General features: G+C 38.0%; 1 protein-coding gene across 14 annotated transcripts in view; it reads right to left on the bottom strand.

Annotated features, from left to right (window-relative positions):
- prom1a (prominin 1a) overlaps positions 1-18,649 on the bottom strand; it is a 102,746-nt gene that overhangs the window by 6,761 nt on the left and 77,336 nt on the right. For 7 of the 14 annotated variants that reach the window (XM_088636912.1, XM_088636941.1, XM_088636962.1 and 4 more), the window contains 19 exons: positions 18,031-18,094; positions 16,965-17,054; positions 15,272-15,295; positions 13,871-14,088; positions 13,529-13,603; positions 12,440-12,503; positions 10,497-10,656; positions 10,075-10,227; positions 9,039-9,162; positions 7,137-7,240; positions 6,101-6,185; positions 5,647-5,793; positions 4,965-5,036; positions 4,444-4,536; positions 3,639-3,656; positions 3,088-3,141; positions 1,245-1,325; positions 1,080-1,148; positions 839-928 (listed from right to left, as the gene is read on the bottom strand). In XM_088636912.1, coding sequence (XP_088493038.1) covers positions 839-928; positions 1,080-1,148; positions 1,245-1,325; positions 3,088-3,141; positions 3,639-3,656; positions 4,444-4,536; positions 4,965-5,036; positions 5,647-5,793; positions 6,101-6,185; positions 7,137-7,240; positions 9,039-9,162; positions 10,075-10,227; positions 10,497-10,656; positions 12,440-12,503; positions 13,529-13,603; positions 13,871-14,088; positions 15,272-15,295; positions 16,965-17,054; positions 18,031-18,094 — 1,785 coding nt within the window. The remainder of the gene's footprint in view (positions 1-838; positions 929-1,079; positions 1,149-1,244; positions 1,326-3,087; positions 3,142-3,638; positions 3,657-4,443; positions 4,537-4,964; positions 5,037-5,646; positions 5,794-6,100; positions 6,186-7,136; positions 7,241-9,038; positions 9,163-10,074; positions 10,228-10,496; positions 10,657-12,439; positions 12,504-13,528; positions 13,604-13,870; positions 14,089-15,271; positions 15,296-16,964; positions 17,055-18,030; positions 18,095-18,649) is intronic. The other 7 variants (XM_088636951.1, XM_088636971.1, XM_088637017.1 and 4 more) reach the window with 3 other exon arrangements.

Here is an 18,649-nt window from a genome sequence, read left to right as displayed (position 1 = left end):
CTGTAGCACCCATCATATGTAAAGAGGAATATTTTCCAAGTGAATTTCAAATTTCTATCCCACAGTGCTTTGCCACTGTGCTCTTGCTCTGACAAATATTATTTAAGAATTCAAACCTTTAAATCTGGTATATTTTGGGTGACTTGCTGCTTTTTAGATTTGTTTTACCAGAGAACTGTTTAACTTGGAGGAAAACATGGCCTGACTAAAAATCTAGTTGGAACTGAGAATACATTTTAAACAGGAATGTGTCTTCTCTTTAGCTTTTCCTTGACCGCCCAGTCTAAGACAGAAGCCACGCAAATCTTATGTAAGCTTATTCCAATCCCTCCTTCTTCCTACTCGTTTTTGATACCCCATGGTTTAAACAGCGCAGAGCATCTTTAATAATTAGTTTAAGTACCTGTGAAATTCCAGTGCAACATGAATAAACAAAAAAACATCTGGCTGAAAACAGGAGGCTGTCAAAGGTCAGGGGCCCTTGCTCTGGGCTTCCTGGTAAAAGCTTTCACACACGTTAAACAATAAAATTCAGCTTCAGCAATAGAGAACTGTTTTTGGCTTTTAGATTTTACAGTATATCTCTGTCCAGAACTCCCTGTCACAGGTATAGCTGAGTGGGCAGTATGGGAACAAGTAAAGGTTTATTCCATGCTGAAACCAAAAGAAAAAAGACAACATTTCGGCTGTGGAGCCTTCTTCAGGTGCGATTAAGTGGGCAGTATGTTGTATTAGCCTGGCCACAGAAAATGGAAATCCTGCCCTGAACATTTACTGAAGATTTAATATGAACCACTCTGATATTTACTAGTGCGTTTTTAAATACTTTGTTTCTTACCAAGGAATCAACTATAAAGCCGCAAAATACGATCTCCACCGTGTCTATTACATTGCTAACAGGCTTGCATGCTGCAACTTCCATTTCCACCTGAAAAAACAACAAACAGAAGATACATAACTATAACTTCACCACGCACAAAATGGACTGAAGCTCACTTGGAAGAAAACATATCAGAAGGGAATTACCAACAATTAGGATAGAGCGAATGGCACTCATTCTGAAAAAGTGCAATACTTACAGAAAACCTGACCCATTCTATGTATTGCTTGAAGTAGCCCACTATAGTCTCCATGTATTTCTCTGTTTCCTGCATTACGATGACAAAGTAGAAAACAAAGCTCAGCTAAAATGACAAAATATATTTTACAAAATTAAGAGCTATAGCCGATTCTACGGGCGTTACCTGGTTAACGACGAAGGAGGCGTTGTGTGTGATGAGGTACTGTGCTGCATCGATAGCACTAATCACATTGTTGACAGCATTCTAAAGAAAAAGAGGCAAGGGAGGAGTGTTGAGGCACACAAGCTCAAACATAAAAGTGTTTTCAATAATTTAAAGTTCGGTGCTTTGCAGACAAGTTACATTTTTAAAACTGTGTATAATCGGTGTCATATCTATCAGTTACTTCTTAAATCATTCTGGCAATGTGTTTCAAAATAAGATTGATCCATTACACAGGAAAAGGCTTTAACTCAGAAACGGTCTATTTTGTGAACAGTAAATCATCATAAGGCCCGAAAATGTGACTATCATGGGGAGTATATACAGTGGCTATCAAAAGTAATTTGACCATAGAATCTTCTTCTGCTTGGTTTCAGTCTCCCATGTGCCTTCTGGCAAACTATAGTTGAGGTTTGAGTTTTTTTCCCAAGAATGGCGTTCGTTTTGCCACTCTCCCATGAAGCCCAGATTAAGTGAAGCACCCAGGTCATTGTTGTCGTATGCACAGCTACACCCTTCTTAGCTGTGGAAGACCAATTCCTTCTGAGTTGTCACAGGCATCTTGGTGGTGTCCACCCTCCTCATCCGGATACTCAGTTTTCAAGGATATCTGAAAACTTGTGATATCTTCTCCATATATTTCTGGTTCTTTGGGGGATATTCAATGCCTTGAAAATGTTCTTACACCCTTTCTTTGATTGATGCATTTCTATAACCCTAACCTGGATATGCTTTTAATGCTCCTTTGTCTTCAAGATGTATTTCCTTTTGGGACAATATTTATTAAATGCGGATTTGCAGAAATAGATGTATTTATTATTTTGCAAATATGATGGGTGCAAGGAAGGCGTTTCATGTGAAATACCTTAACTGCACACAGGTGGACTCCATTTGGACAATTGGTTACCCTGGAGCCAATTTAGGCTGTTAAGTCATAGGCTCCTTCTTGAAAGAAACCAGTGTATGAGCTACAGTACATCAACATGACTGAGTAGCTTGTTCCAAACTCCTGCAACACTTTAGTTGTGTAAAAGCATGTCTGCTGTTCTCAGTTATAATTGCACTTGTGTCCTCTGGTTCATTTCTGAAGGGGAACTGCAACGCTATTTTTATATTTCCTGGTTAGAAAGAATCGGAAATTGACGAACGCCATTTCAAACTACAATAAAAGTAAAATGTACACAGTAACTTGTAAAACCTCCAATTTACAAAATTTACAAAAATCACAAAACGGACAAAATTTCCAGGTATGCGCAGAGGCAACAAGACAACAAGACTCCCGGTGACGTACAGTATGCGACCCCATTACATTGTAAACAAGCAGACTTGTGAATACATCTCTTTTAATCCAATAAAAATATTGGTCTCGATTTCAAGATGGTTTTGCTTACAAATGCTACTTGTTAACTCTGCATGCAGATCGTGGCGGAACATTTCTGCTGTGAAATGTCTACTGCACAATCTGTATTTATTTGCTTGTACATCGCATCACATTAGTGATTACAGTGACTGGTGAGCAGAAAGGGGCTGTTTCATGTCACAATTCGTGGGAACTTGAACACAATTTTGTGACAACATGGCGTTTGCAATTTTGTGCTTAAGATTTTTCTACACCATCAAAGAATTTATTTTGTTACCGAGATTTAATAAATGGTTTGAGAAATTGGGACTGCAGTTCCCCTTTAAACTGTAGTGTCTGAACAAGGGGCTGACTTTGTCAATGTCATTGAGGGTGCTCGATTAATTGCAGAAGGAAGTTGTTCCCTCTTTGTGAGGATGAGTTGATTCTGGATCAGTCACTTACTGGGAGAGCAGATGCAGTCCTCTGAAGCAGTCGGATGCTCTGATTCAAAGTGCTCTGTGAAAAATAAAAATGTGTTTCCAAAACCATAGCGTAAAACACACGAAAAATACCTTCCAGTTTCCTAAGGTGAGCGATGAATGGCAATAAACTGAAACCAGGAGTGATCAAGTGGGATTAAAATATCAGATGTTTAATTTTCAGTAACACAAAATAAATCAGAGTGGTACTAAGGCCATGTCAGACATACACTGCTGATGCTGAGGCACTGATTGCCCTTGAATTATCACGATCAAACACTTGCAGCGTCGCACACAAACAGTGAGGGACTGTCTGTTAGCTAGAGGTTCAGGTGTCTGTTCCCTAATCTAACGATTCACTGAGCTGAAAGATTCTGCATATTCAGTTAAAAAGTGAACGTGTATTCCACTGCACAAATCAAGAAAACAGTTAGTCTACTTCGTCTCAATCTATACACTGTGGTAATTTGGTCGCTAGTTTTTCAGGGTTCATAACTTTTGAGATAAAGAGAAATATCAGTGATACATTCTTACCCGTGCTCTAACGTATTTCTTGGCAGCCATTTAAGACAACAGGAAAGATAAGGAAAGTTGAAAAGGAAAGATAAGACAGCTTCATATGTCCAGAAAACAAAAAAAGTACACATGAAAGAGCGAGGATGTTTCAGAAAAAGGTATTCCCACATTAACAGGGAATGCTGCCTACCTCCTACAGAGTTCAAAATAATTTAAAATTGTGTTATATACATACTGTATGTCTCACCTTTTCATCTAAATTATTACAGGGAAAACATGTTATTTACAACAATTACAACTCCAAGTTGTAATAAGTTGTCCATTATTTCTCCATTTAAAACAAATGGACTGGACTGTTCAGTCAGAGGTCATAATGTGTGAAACTGCAGTCACTTTATAATATAAAAATCCCTAAAAGTGTATTTTGTCAGCAATATGAGTGTTACCATCTCCTACTTTCCAATTACCTGGTTATTTTTGTAGTTGGCACTTTTAAAAAAAATGTTTGCTCATTGCTGCCTCTCTAGGGAATTAATTAGCACCTTGTCTGAAAAATAATGATTGGAAGCCCGATATGCAGCACTAAAAGAGTGAGGTTTAGGAAAGAGCATTGATTTTAAATGAACAGTAAGTAGGTGGAATGCTTTCACTGCCAAGTGTATTTGAGGCTATGACCTTAATCCTAAAACAATCTGAACTGACCGATTACTGGGGCTGCTAGTAGATTTTGAGCAATTCAACCAGTTTGTGACTCCAGACAGAAATAATCCTGTCCTGAAACTGCTGTGTTATCAGACATTGCTTCAGAGGCAGTGCGGTTTACCATTGCCTGTTCCATTGGAACCACCTGCTGACCATGGATCAACCGAATGCTGCTTGCATGACCTTTCAAGGCATTCTCCAGAGCTCCCCGAGGCTGAAAGACAAATTACAAATGGGGAAAGCTAATACCAGGAAATCATATTTACCCTCACAACACCATTGTGAACAAAAGAAAGAAGAAACCACAGCATCTTCATCCTTATGGTCTGCAATACATGGCCTAGGTACAGGGTTTACAGTCTTTTCTGCTACATATTTTAAAAGCCTCATTTATCCCTAGCGTGTTGAAGGTCTCCTGTTTCTGCATTAGGAATTCTGTGGAATGAATAGGGAGCTTGTTCACCCACTCCAACTTGAATGACAGGCACTACCACTGCCGAGACCGCTGTGAATTTTTGTCATCTGAAAAAAAAAGTTACCGACTGCCTTGAAGGGGAAAAACTTGGTAATCAGGGTCGCCGAACACTGAACATGAGAGGAAATAACGAATTATAACGCTTATGTCACTAGGAATCAACTTACAAGCGTGTCCGCCTGTGCTTCCAAGTCATTCGCAAATGCCAATAAATCCACCTTTGTAACTCCTTTGTTGACCTGCGAAGAAGCAAACACACTCATAGGTGCCTGTGTGGGTTGCGTTAACGATTTTCAAGGCGATATATCTTTATGTCAGACTGCCCAAAATCATTTCTCTTTTCTAGGAGCATTGTTTTCTCTAAGGTGCACCTCTAGTGCAGGCCTCAGGGTAGCAGCAGGGCACTAGTCAAGTAATTACAGTGCGTAACTTGTGTTCAGCATATCAAGAAAAGGAATTGGTTTTAGCACAAGTTTAAGAACTAAATGATGCTGGGCTTTGAGGAGATGGGACAGTAAGTGGATGTGATTTGTCAGACACGTCTACTTGATTCCTCAATGTCCCAGTTCGCTCACTTTGTTCAGCTGACACATGGATCCTTACTGTGACTTCACACAGACCTCGTCTTGTGACCAGAAAGCTGGTCCTGACCATATTAAAACGCGGTGGATGTTTTTAAATCTCGCACTTTTTGGATGCCTATTGATTCTTAATGCCTCTTTCATTTAATTGCTCTGTTATATCTGGACTTATTGTATATTCTCTATACTGTGCTATTTATGCCTGATGTCTCAAACATGCTCCGTATTGAAAGCAAGTGATTGATGGACAAGTGAGATTAGTACTTACCTCGGCTAAATAAGCAGGATAGCTAATACTGGTGATGCCAGTCTTTGTAAAATTCAGGAGATTTTCCCTTCCTGTGGCTTCCAGAAGCACTATATCACTGAGATCCACATGGACATCACCAAACATGTCCACCACATCCTTGGTGTACTGAAAAACACACAGCTCAGATGCAGCATCTGTCTAATCCTAGTGCATTACTATTTATCTTTATAGGCATGTATTTCACATGCTTTACATATTACAGTGTGCAAATAATATTTTTTCATAAATCGACTAAAATAGTTTGAAAGAATTCAAATGACCCACACTGGGATACTGCATTCACTGTGTTCATTCATTGAATTAACATGACATGCCCCTTCATTCATGCATTAATGCTATATCAAGTTCCCATACTATGTATTGCTATATGGAATGCGATTTCAAGTTGGGAAAGATTAATGTTAATACCTACCATACTAGTGTTTAAAAATGCACTGATGTTGAAGACATTGTCCAGCTGTAGAGCTGTGTAAATGCCTTTATTCTCTTTGCAGTTGCTAGTTTTGGGAGGGGGGAGAGAAAGGGTTAGGCATTAAAAAAACAATTACACAATTTACAGTTAAATGCATTGTTCAAGCTTCACTCGGACAAACAATGAGTGCTAGAGTCAGTGCCTGGACCTCAGCTTCTGAGGTCTGGGGTTAAGAGTAAATTCTTCTTATGCTCCCATCTAGTGGAACAAGGTGGAATTGCTCTCTAAATCTTAATACGTTCTTCACCTTTTGCACCACATAATTCAAAGCCGCTTTACCTGTAGTGTATATCCTGTCACACAAGTCTTTCACAGCACATTACAGCATCCTGATGTATATTACAACTACACTGCTACATCTGACCCCCAGGTCACACAAAAGAAAACCATTTGGAAACGAGCAATGGGCATTGCACCCTGAAAATATTCACAAAGACGGAAATAACTGGAAGGTTTTGTAATGGGGAAAGTAGCTGCACGGAACATAAAAGTTCTAGAAAGAAAATGGTAAGAAATCTACTTTCACTCCTTCACACTTGTGTCTGTGATTTCTATACAGGTTTTCAGCACGATTATGACTTTCCCATGAACCGAGAAACACTGCTTCATTTTGTGACATTATCTGAGAAAGTTATCAGCACACAGATGGGTTATATCTGCTCATACTCATACTGAAATTTCTGCTTATGTGGATATAATTGTAATGTATTATTATATTATGATCTGCTACTTCAGAAAAGGGTTCTCTCTGTGTGAAACACCTGGGAATATCAGGCACGTGTTGGCAGTGTTCCTAAAATATTTAATTAAAGTGTAATGATATAAAATCATTAAATGCAGAGAAAATGCCATTTTGTGTTGCAGGATGAATGGATGTATAGAGGATGTAATTCACGCCATCTACTATTTTTGGCTTTATCCAGGAATCTAAAAATTACTGGAGCAGCTGTCACTGTATCTCTGCAGTACATTTTACCTGTAAACCTTCTCCACTGTCAGATCTATTTCAGGGTTCTGATACAGAAAACCAGGGATGAAATGCTTCCAGGAAGGATTGACCAAATAAGGACTATCCACAACCTGCCAAAATGAAAAAAAAAACATGGTCAGTAGTTATGGAGTGGACTAAATGCATCTAATAGTAGTTAACTCGTATGAAGATTTCTGTCCTTCTATAATAAATATGAGATTTGTATATTACAATGTGCATGCATTTCCCCTTTTTCCATGTTTTAATTTGATATGCTACACGCCTATAAAAAGTCAATGCAGTTTTTACTTTGCTTACCAGAAACCACTTAAAAAGTGTTATTTCAAGTAATATGATATATCCATTCCTGTTGGAAGTGCTACAGTACGTTGTTGTTAAATATCACCTTTTAGTTTGATTTGCTATGATAGTGGAGAGAGAAAACGCTGCTGACCGATTCCTCACACTGTGTTCATATGGCTTTGGAGACGCAGATTGGTTCAAGCTGCGTGTGTGAGGTCCTCTTCTCAATAAGTTCTTAAACGAGATTTCTGCAGTCACACAACATAATGCAGGTGTTTGGTTGTTACCCCAAAAATGTTACAAGCACAGGCCACAGGAAGTGCAGAGCTCAGGGTCCATGCCAAGCAGCAGATAGCACTGGGTCAAAAAACAAGCTACAGAGCTATGCTGTTTTTATAGTCAATGATTTCTTATTATTTCTTTGAAACTGAAATAACGAGAGGGCATGACAGTGTGGCAGTTAGCACTGCGGGACTCAGCTCTTGTGGTAAGGGGAGTTTCTGATAATGGAGGAAAAGAGACATAATATACTTCTGTGTCATGGTCATGTTGAATCAGCAATACTAATTAAGGGACCACTACTAATTACTAATACTTAATGAGTCCCAGTAAACTGCCATTAAAAATCTCCAAATATTGGACTTGGTGTAAAAATGAGAAGACACCTTTTTTTGTGTGTTTGTGCATAAAGAATGAATTCCAGGACAACACACAAATTATACGAACAAATGAGAGAAATTTATTTTGTGGACTGTTTGGTAATTTGTACTTAATTGATTGAATGATTTCACCCTACTCTCTTGTTTCCTGCATTTACTGAATATTCACCAGTCAGAGAAACAGTATACATGCATCCTTCTGAAGAGCATGCAGGCTTGTGTCATGGTTGAGAAGTTTCATGTGCCACTATGCCTGTGTGTATGGTCAGGAATTTGTATGATTAGTGCTTACTGGTTAAGAGGAGCCCCAGAGACAGAGGTTCAAAGCTGTTGTAAAGCATCCTTAAAGTATATTTACAATATATCATTGAAATGGTGACTCTGACAGGAATCAGAAACTAGTACGCTGGCTCCTCATATCTTTCCAAAGCGTTGTGAATAGAGTCAAACTGTTGTGTACCAGATTAGCTACAGTAACTGCACTAAATATATTTTTTTCTGAAATTGTCTTATTGAATTATGATGATGCAGAGGAAGTGAATTTAAGTCTTAATACATGCAGGCTTAGGACTAATGGTAATGGTAACAATATATTATACACACACGGGGATCACAGTGCCTGTTTTTATCTCCTAAAACTATACTAAAGAATTTCATAAATTAAAAAAAATACATTATAAAAGTTTCCCATATTTTGAGCATGCATTTACAAAAAAATAAAACCAATAAAAAACTCTATTAAAAATGTGATTGCTCTAATAGGGTTCAAGGTGCCACAAATACATTTAAAAATACCTGTTCAAATGAAAATTTCTTTTGTGCATTTGTAAAGCACAGCAATTTTTCTAAGTGAATGAGTGGTTTCTGCAAATTCACAGCAAATGCCATTTGATCCTTTGAACTGTAAAACAAGCTTGGGAGAACTGCGCCAACTCTTTTGACTTGCCTTAAATAATTCTCTGTTCTCAAAAGGCTCACAGATCAGTTTCTCCAGATTGCCCCCAATAACAAAGGTGATCACCACCACGATCATCAGCACCCAGGAGAAGATGAAACTGAACCCAACACCACTGCAAGAAAAATAAGGTACAGGTTTCACAACTGATTACAAAAATGCACTTTCAGTACTGAAAGATCTCTTTCTTTTTCCCATTCATAAACCCTCATTAATGTCTAGTATTACTGCTAATATCATTTAATTAAAGCTATGTATTTAATCACTGCAGTCCTGGCAAACTAACAGAGCTTGCAACAGAGAATGTAAAGAGCTGTTTGTTAGCAGCATGCACATATTAAGGATCTAAAGGTGGTCTATATAAACAGCAGGAATACATCTGAAAACAATCTAAACGAAGGCACACATAATTAACATCAGATACAATATACAACAGGCCACTTATTCTGCTACTTCCAAATAAACTGGTCACTCGCAAGCAAGCAAGCAAGCAAGCAAAATAAGTGAGAAACAAATGCTTTTTGTAGCCATAAGGTGGAACAGTGTAGAAATAACCCTTTTCCTTTAAACAATCAAAAAATCATTTTCCTTTTTGGAACAAATATTAATAAATCCATTCTTCCCGATACGCTTGATTTCTGAATAGAATTCCTGCTTTCAACATTTTCAACATTGGATCTGAAGAGATTCCTCAAAGTTGTGAACTGAAGGCTCTGACGCACATTTTTAAAAGCACTGCAAAACGCTTATTTTTATCTCCGAACATGTGGCTCAGGAAAGCCCTGTAGTTGAACCCGCACACCCAGTGGGCACTGCATGAAGTAATTCTACCCAGAAATGAAAGTTCCCATCACATACACGTGAAACTGCGCGCTCAAGCACCCCAAATACAGGGATCACAGAAATTAAAAACAAACTGTTTTAAAGCAGCGAAGGGGTACTGCGGGACTTCTCGGCTAGTTGGGTTTTCTTGCCTTTGGAGAGAATTGCTAGCTGTTATCCAGAGCTGAACCGAGGGGTTACTCACGCCATGAGCAGGTTGCCCCCAGTGTTGGACACGCAGCCTCTGGTCGTGGGGGATGCCTGCTTGTCATGCCCACAGGAGCCGCACAGCAGGCCCAGGAAGTTGAAGGTGAGGATCAGAGCCACCATGCAACACGCCGCCACACAGCCCAGCCACCTGCAGCACGGAGCGAAGAAGGGAAACAGTTCAACAGCGTGCAGACTCCTTCAGCGATCTCGGAAATTAAGGAACCGCTAAGGGGCACTATGTTCAAAAAGAACATAAGAAAAATTACAAAATGGGTTTTGGCCCATCAGGCCCATTTAGCTCAAAAGGTTCATATCCCCAAGCTGAGAACCAAGCAAAGTCCTTAAAAGGCACGTTTCCCGTGGCAGATTTGAAAACCCTGGGAAAGCTGAAGTCTCTCGAGCCAATGCTGTTCATACCTGTAAAAGTCATACTGGTCAATCTGGGGGTAGTAGTTCTCGATCATTGCCTGGCTCTGGCTGATGTACAGGGTGAAGTTGACTAGGGTGCTCTGGATAGGGAACTGCTTGGAGAAGCTCGAGATATTGGATCCTATGCTATCCAGCATACCCTTGACACCTGCAAAGAGAAAGCACTGGTCTTGACCGGCTGCCAGATGAGAACTATCAATAATACATACCACAGAGTGGAAGACTAGTTGGGTTTAATGGGGTTAGCTCTCAGAAGGATGGAAATACCACACTAGCAGGGATGAAACCAGCTTCACTGAATGACATTGCAGAATAGAGCAATACAACAGTACTGCTGTCAGAAGTACTGTAGTGAGAAATGTGGGACATGTAAATGACAGAAGAATATTGAAGAACTTCTATAATGTCCTAGCATGCAGTGAATGAACTTTGATCTAAGGGAGAACAAACTAATAATGCTTAAATTATGGATCTACTACAATCAGGATATATGCGTGTGTAATGTTAACACGCATATAACAGATGTAGTTAAAAAAACATAAAACAATACATTTTACTTGACTATGCCTAAGTACCATATTTTGCACACAAAGTACTTAAGACATTCCTAGTATTCTACAGAATATACCAGTCACTTTGTGTTTGATGTCAGTGGAAGGGTGCAATGAAAGATGACAAAACACCAGGACTGCATAATCACATGCTAACGCATAACACCATCACAGCTCCGTTAACATATGCGAAGAAACTTACGAGGCAGGGCTGTGATTTTTTACAAGGTCCCACAAATACAGAATACAAAAAACAAAAACACAAAATACAGTTAAATGAAACAGTTACTCAAAAGTTAACAAACCAGGTTTTTAAACTCCAACACAAACCACTGTTTTATCCTTAAAAGATTTGCACTTAATGACAGGAAAGACTTCACATTGTCTGTTACAAAATATGAGTCTCTTTGGTTTGAGTTGCACAAAGGACAGTATTATTGGAGAAAAAAAGTGTAGAGTTTGGATTTTGCTTCCCTAAAATCACTAAATATATTACATTATGCATGTTTAATAATTACTGTCATGTAATAATTTTGGCTCTTATTGAAAGCAACAAACGTTAGTAACCATTTATAAAACTGGGCATTTTACAAGATCATTTTTGTTCAAGGGTAAAAGAGCATTAAGGATTTGAATCCACAACCTACAAAAAACACTTCTCCACACTGTCTAAAATATCTTAACCACCAACATTTATTTCCAGGTTACATCTTTTTGTGTTATTTGTTTTCCAAAGATGATTGGGTGAAATATTAAATGATTGTTTCAACAACAAAATAATTCGCTAAACCATTGTTAAGAGTGTCCCAGATCTCCAATTACTGGATTTGCACTAATCCTGTGAGGTTAATATTCAAAGTCAAGGTGAAGTTCTCTACTTTCTGAGGTTATTACATATAACATACTGTATGATCTCAATCACAGTCTTCCAACTTATTTTTGCAGAATATGCTTGTGCCTGCATGTCTTTATATCAGAAATAAGAAATGTACTCTTAGAAGTCAGTGCTAGTGATCACTGCCCATGACAAAGCAACAATGATACAACTAATAATAATGGTACAACTTTGAAGTCAAAGGACTGGGCCTGAGGAATTTAGGCTAAGATACAGGAACACATGTTTTGTTTCTCTGTATCCAGCAGAAAGCAGGGAGTAAGCAGCATATAAATCTAAGAATAATTTGATGGAATGTCAAACTGAAGAGGAATTTGCTATTTGGAAAAGGCGAGGTGTTTTGTGGCTGAATACAATTGAAACCAGATGTCTTGCTTTAGAAGGAGCTGAAGAAATCTTAAGGTGTTACATAATTACAACTTGCGTGCTGTGCTGAAAGCCCCCGATGAAAACAAGAACATACAAATTGACAACATTTCACTTACCTGAAACAACATTCTTTGTCTGGTTCTTCACCATGCCTGGAGTGTCATTAAATGTTGAATAGCCCTGTCAGGGGATACAAGAACAAGTAAATATCAAACGCATATACGAAAGGTATAATTACACTCGCATAATACAAAGACGTAAACCATCATTCCATCTTGTTTTTCAGTCCTGAAAGGAAAAGCTGCAAGTCTTAAATTGGACATCTACTGGTATGCTGTATGAAAAGGGTTGTAAACGGTTTTATGTCAAAACAGCTTAGTGGTAAAAAACGTTTAAGAAACAGTTTATAAAAAGTCCTACTGGAAATATTCTAGATTTTGCCACATCAAAACATCATGGGTGTGGAACAGGTGAAAAGGTAAAAGCAAAACAAAGATGGTTACGTTAATGTATAAGAATACACAGATCAGCTTTACAAAAAGTTATACGTACTTTATGTATAACAAATCATGCAAAACACAAAGAAATCAAGATGTGTGGACAAAACAGTCCACAAATTAGAGTCAGAAGGCCCAATATAAAAAAGTGGCCAATGATATTAACATATAATCAATATAATACTCTATAGAAGAAAACTATTCAGCAAAAACCTGTACAATTCAATGCAAGTTAACATTACAGGCAGGGAGCTCTCTACCATGTTGTGCAAAAAACAATCGGATCTGTACATATTCACTTGCAAGGAATTTTCCTTTTCCTGTGAAAAGACATCAAAGAGTGAACAGTGAAATTGTTAAGAGTGGGGTACAAACTCAATTGAGGATGCCCAATGGACAATTGAGAAGTGAAGGACCTAGAATTGAATTTGCATAAAGAGAATGAAGAGCTGGAAGATTACAAAGCTCCTGTGCTGACAATATTATTTTCTTTTCAACTGCCTCCTTGCAGTTTTTAAACACCCCAATCCTACTGTGAAGTGGATCGCTTTCTGGAATATGGAAAAGAAAAATGCTCAGACTTTCTATCCCATCATTGGAATTTATTTAAATGAACAAAACAGGAAATAAAACATGGGTGAAGGCTCAAGTAAGATATTAGTCAAGGTTGTGATTCATTTATTCTTTTACCAGTGAAAGAATGCTCACCTTTTGAACGATGTTGCTGAGGTCAGTCTTGAGAACGTTATTCACATTTACTAGCTGTGTATTAACATCAGGGAGCTGAAAAATATGCATAATTCTAATTAAAAGATTGCAAAATTAATGTTAAATATAGATATTAAATGAATCACAAAGGAAATTTACACAAGCCCAAGAAAACTAGGGTTTTTTGTTGATTTGTAATTAACAGTATTATTTTGGTCTTTGCAGAGGGCTTCTAAGCCTGTAAACAGGACCTGATCCCTGATTCAAGGACGGGACAGGAAGCAAAGGCAGTACAGTACTGTGTGATGACAGTCACACATCGGGGACTCCACAAGCTCGTACCCCGGAGAAGTTGGCGTTGATGCTGAGCTGCCCCAGTGTGCCCCTGATGGCTCGGCAGGTGTCAGAGACGCCGGGGGCGGAGCAGGCGGGGTCGTTGAGGGTGTTGCTGAGGCTGGATCTCTCGTGGCTCAGGTTCAGATGCAGCTTTTGGGTGCCATCCTGCAGGATCTCCAGCGAGACGCTGACGTTCTCCAGCGCCTCCTTGGTCTCCCTCATCGCTGTGCACAGCGGGACAGGCAAAGAGCATTAGACTCCACACCTCAACCGCAAGCTCGCGACAGTCAGGGGCCGTGCTGTCAAAACCCACCACATCTCTGCCATCACGAACAGCCACTGGCGATTCCATATGCAAAGGGCCTTAATTACTAGCACTCATTTATGGGCATAACTATGGTTGTGGCTTTTATTACACTACAGCAACACAAAAACATCTGTCAAAGGAAAAAATCCTGGAACAGATAATTTTGTGTCTATCGTTTTGGTTGAAAAACAACATAACAATCAATTAGGGATCAATCGGTACCAGATGTGCATATTTGTGGATGTTGGCAAGCATCAGGATTCATCACCATCTGCCCCTCTCCGGACGAATACCAAACACATTGCATACTGTACACTGTGAATCAGTCCATTTTACAGCAGCACGCCATTAAAGCAACAGCAAAAGGGGAATAAATGTGCATATTCTGTGCCCGTGTGTATGAACTAAAAACATTTAGGCTAATTCAAGACTTATTTTTGTCATTTCTATTTTAATTTCTTCAATTTCTCTTAGATTCAGAAGATTTCGTTGCTGGAGAATATCAGTAAGACGTTGTTTTGTCAACAGACTTATGAAAGGTAAGGGAAATGTGTGTTTTTTCAAATCAGATAAGTAATACTGATGTTTTTGCTCTTTATATGTGCAGTTTTCAACTCTGTTCAGAAGTATGCAAATACCTCAAACAAATAAATTCAGGAGTCAAAATTTAGAAATTAGGATTCTAGCCTTTGAGGTTGCAATAGTGTTCAACAAAATTATGTACATCTAACAATCACAGACTTGACATGCTACATAGAGAAACTTGCTAGTAAGTTTCAGGATTGTCTAAATAAGAAACACATGTACATGTTGAATGGAACAGATCACCATTTAAAATCCTGAACTGCTGTGTACACTTAAAACTTAAAATGACAATAAAGACTATAAAGCTTATATATATATATTTTCCCTCTTATCTATAATTCATATGGTGGGTTTTGACCAGCCCAGTGGGAAATAGGAATCAATAGAAACTGTCTACTTTTTGTAATTGGTACTGGTCACGCACTGAAGAACTGAAACAAGACGACACCACATTAAAAATGACACAAAAGTAGGTTCACAGTTCACAGCACTTGTCGGGTTCCAGTAACTGTTACCTTTGATAGCCCTTTCCACTTTGACTTCAAGCCAAAAGGAAAAGAAAAAAATTGAAGAAATGATGGAAAAACTAAGAAAATGAAAAAGAAAAGAATATGAAGTGGGATAGTTCTTTACATTTTAACGAGTGTGCGTGAAGGCAACAGTAAAAATCCATAGTGACTCCAATTACACTTGCAAAATATAAAAATGTGTGTGCTCAAGGAAACTAAGAATTACGAATTATTTTAATAGGTTTTTAACAAGTTTAATGTTTACACTGATGATCTAGAGATCCATTTATAGAGAAAGGCACTTTCTAGATCAATGAGAGAGAAGTACCTTGCTCAAGAGTATGACAGTAATGTCCCACCTGGGTTTTGATCCCACAGTACTTTAGAGGTTGACCAGAGTCTTAACCAAAACTCTCTGTTACTGCCTAGTACTGTATACCTGCACACAACCTAGAGGGAGATGCCAGATATCTATCAGCGAGTATGGGCAGAGCTCAAGATGCCCAAAGGATATGAGCGAAAGGGACAGATAGACGGAATAATTTCTCTTTGGCTCTGGGCGATTTGAGATATCTTTGTAAGACAAACCAACAGATTTTACCTTTAGAAAATGAATATTAAACAAATACAGGCTTAAGAAAACCTCATTCTGAAATAAAAATCAAACCACGTCTGACAAATTTTCAGGCAAGTCAGAAAGAAGGATCTGATGCACAGCTGTGGTATTACAGTCCTTGCATTTGCACGGTCCTATAGTGAGACTTGGGTGTATTAAAAGTGTATCAAAATGGAGAATTACGTTCAATTATAACAGCAGGAAAATGAGGAAAAGGAACGTGTTACACCTTTTGTTATCTGATCCATTATGATAGATAAGAATATGACAGGAAGATGGGAGAACTTGGCACCAGGAGGCACAGCAAGATGGTGGTATGAATAAGAAAGGTTGTTCCAGTAAAGGACCAAATAAGCCAAGACAAAGTTATTTTTGACTTCAGCATGGGAAAGGAAATGTTAGAAATGCTCCAGACTGACAGATGGAAACCATACTGCCTTCTGTTTGCTGATCCTCTGAGGCAGTTTGGCAATTCTACTTGTTAGTGGGAATTGAGAACTTTATTCAAGTTTGCATAACAGGTAACAAAAAGATGTTTAAAGAAAATAACATGGATCTGCTTATTGAATTCTTTCAACAGCACATTCAGATGTCAAAGATAAAAACCGATTTTTCAATACACTTTTTAAAAGGAACTGCAAAATACAAATACAAACCATTAAGATGGACAGATACTATAAAGTATTTCTGAAATCTAATTATTCATTTACAGGAATTCAAGGGCCTACTAACTCCAAATATATAAAGGAGACCAACTGAGCTCACTTTAAAAACCAATCAATCAAGGAATGATCAAATCACTCTCAAATTCTAAAGTATGGTTTGTTTTAACTTAAAGGTATTTTAAGATTAGACCTGTTAGGTTGTTCCACATGCCAATTTCCTTTGCAACAAAAACGACAACCAAATCCCTGAAAAGTCAGTTTGATTGCAAAGCAAAATAAAACAGCTATCAAATTTTAAGATAAAAGTCGTTTCAACATGTCATGTGAAATGAGAGCACCACACAATTCACAAATTCCACGAAGAATCAAGTTTCAGAATGAACTAGTGGACTAGTAATATGTAATATGAATATCTTACCTCCAGCCATACTTAATGCCCCGTCCAGTGCAGGACGTACTTCCTTTCCCAGCTGCTGGTGGATGCTGTTGCCGAGTAACAGGCCTATATCTGGAGAGGATGAGGAGAAAATCCAAATTGCAAATTATGCAAAAAATTTGCAAATTAACAGAAAAATGTAACGAGCAAGGTTTTAAAGGATTATTAAGGGACTGTTAGCTGGTGCCGATTAGCGAAGAAGTGAGAGCAGTGATTTTTCAAGATCTCTTTCTGCATCGGTAGCTCTCTTTATTAGCTCCAAAAAGTGAAATACCCCTGTCTTTTTTATTTTATAACTCCATAGGCCTGTTTAAACCTTTATAAACAGCATGGGAACTGGAGGAAGACAACTGCAGTCTCCTGTAAACTATTTAAATTCAGGTGTTTGTAGAACATGATTTTTGGCTAGTCTTTTAAGAATAACACTGCCTCCTTTAAAATAAAAAAAATAAAAAAATCATAACTAATGCAAAATGTACTGGAATAAAAAAGATATATTTTAAGTTTTTACTTCATATATTTTACTAAGTCAAGGTTAAATTAACATTTTCACCTTGTCCTTCATGGTAAAGTTCAAAAGGTCAATGAGCTTATAATGTAAAATTATTTTTTTTAAAAACATTTATTCTAAACATGTTTGTGCATAAATGATCACTCTTTTGTACAAAAGGAGAATTTCTATTATTCACCTGCCAAGCACAATTCAAAGTTTAGTACCAATCTGTACAAAACCACCAGCTGCCACTACCAAATGGAAAGAATTAGCTTAGAGGCCTCTGGAAAAAGCCACATACATGACATATATAAAACACTTCATGAACAGCAAAGATAAAAATATATTCTAAAGACAAATGAAAACACATCATACTCTACAATATCTTGGTTTAATTTTGGTTACTCCATGCAGGAGGACTCAGTAACAATCCAGTAGTCATTTACTGCCAAAAATGCCTGAAGACACAATCCAGAAACAGGAACATGAACATTTGTCAAGAAATTATGTCACGCAAGAGGTCTCTATTATTAGATACGCAAGAGGTCTACTTACTATCTAGGTCAGAAAGGACTTTGTTCTTGGCAGTATTATATTGTGCAGAAAGGTACTCAATTTGCTGAAATATAAACAAATTGATGTTAAAACAGAGACAAACACTACCCTTTAATACATTTTTAATCTTATTTCAATGAACGTTAAGGAAAATATAGCAGAGGATAACTGGGTTTGTTTGTCAAGATCACTGGATTGAAATGTTAGGTTCCTTTATTGACTAAGTAGAAATAAAGTTGCTTACTAAGGGGCACTCCACTCTGAACAGACAGTGGCTTCAGACCTTAAAATCGTGGGAAATAAGAATCTAATGTTGTCAATAAATGAGATGAACTGTGTATGCTTCAGAGGGACATTTAAATGTGCTCAATGTCCACATTAAACATAAAAAACCAAGGGCTTTGGTAATTATTTTGATCATTTCTGTGTTTGGGGGGAGGAGAACACCCACTGGTAATGTCTGTTCTAGGGTAATGTACTTAATGCACACTTTTCTGCACAAAATGACAAAATAGAACAGACTGAAAAAGAAGTCATATGTTAATAAAAGCACTGCAAGTCAATCTGGGACATCATCACAGCAAGGTCTACAAGTTGGCAACTTGAGAGAATGGTTAGG

The sequence above is a fragment of the Lepisosteus platostomus genome, chromosome 1 (genome assembly GCF_059453375.1).
Source record: "Lepisosteus platostomus isolate fLepPlt1 chromosome 1, fLepPlt1.hap1, whole genome shotgun sequence".
NCBI classification, from domain to species: domain Eukaryota; kingdom Metazoa; phylum Chordata; class Actinopteri; order Semionotiformes; family Lepisosteidae; genus Lepisosteus; species Lepisosteus platostomus.
Note: the sequence above shows the minus strand (reverse complement) of the source record. Positions and strands in the feature narration are given on the sequence as shown.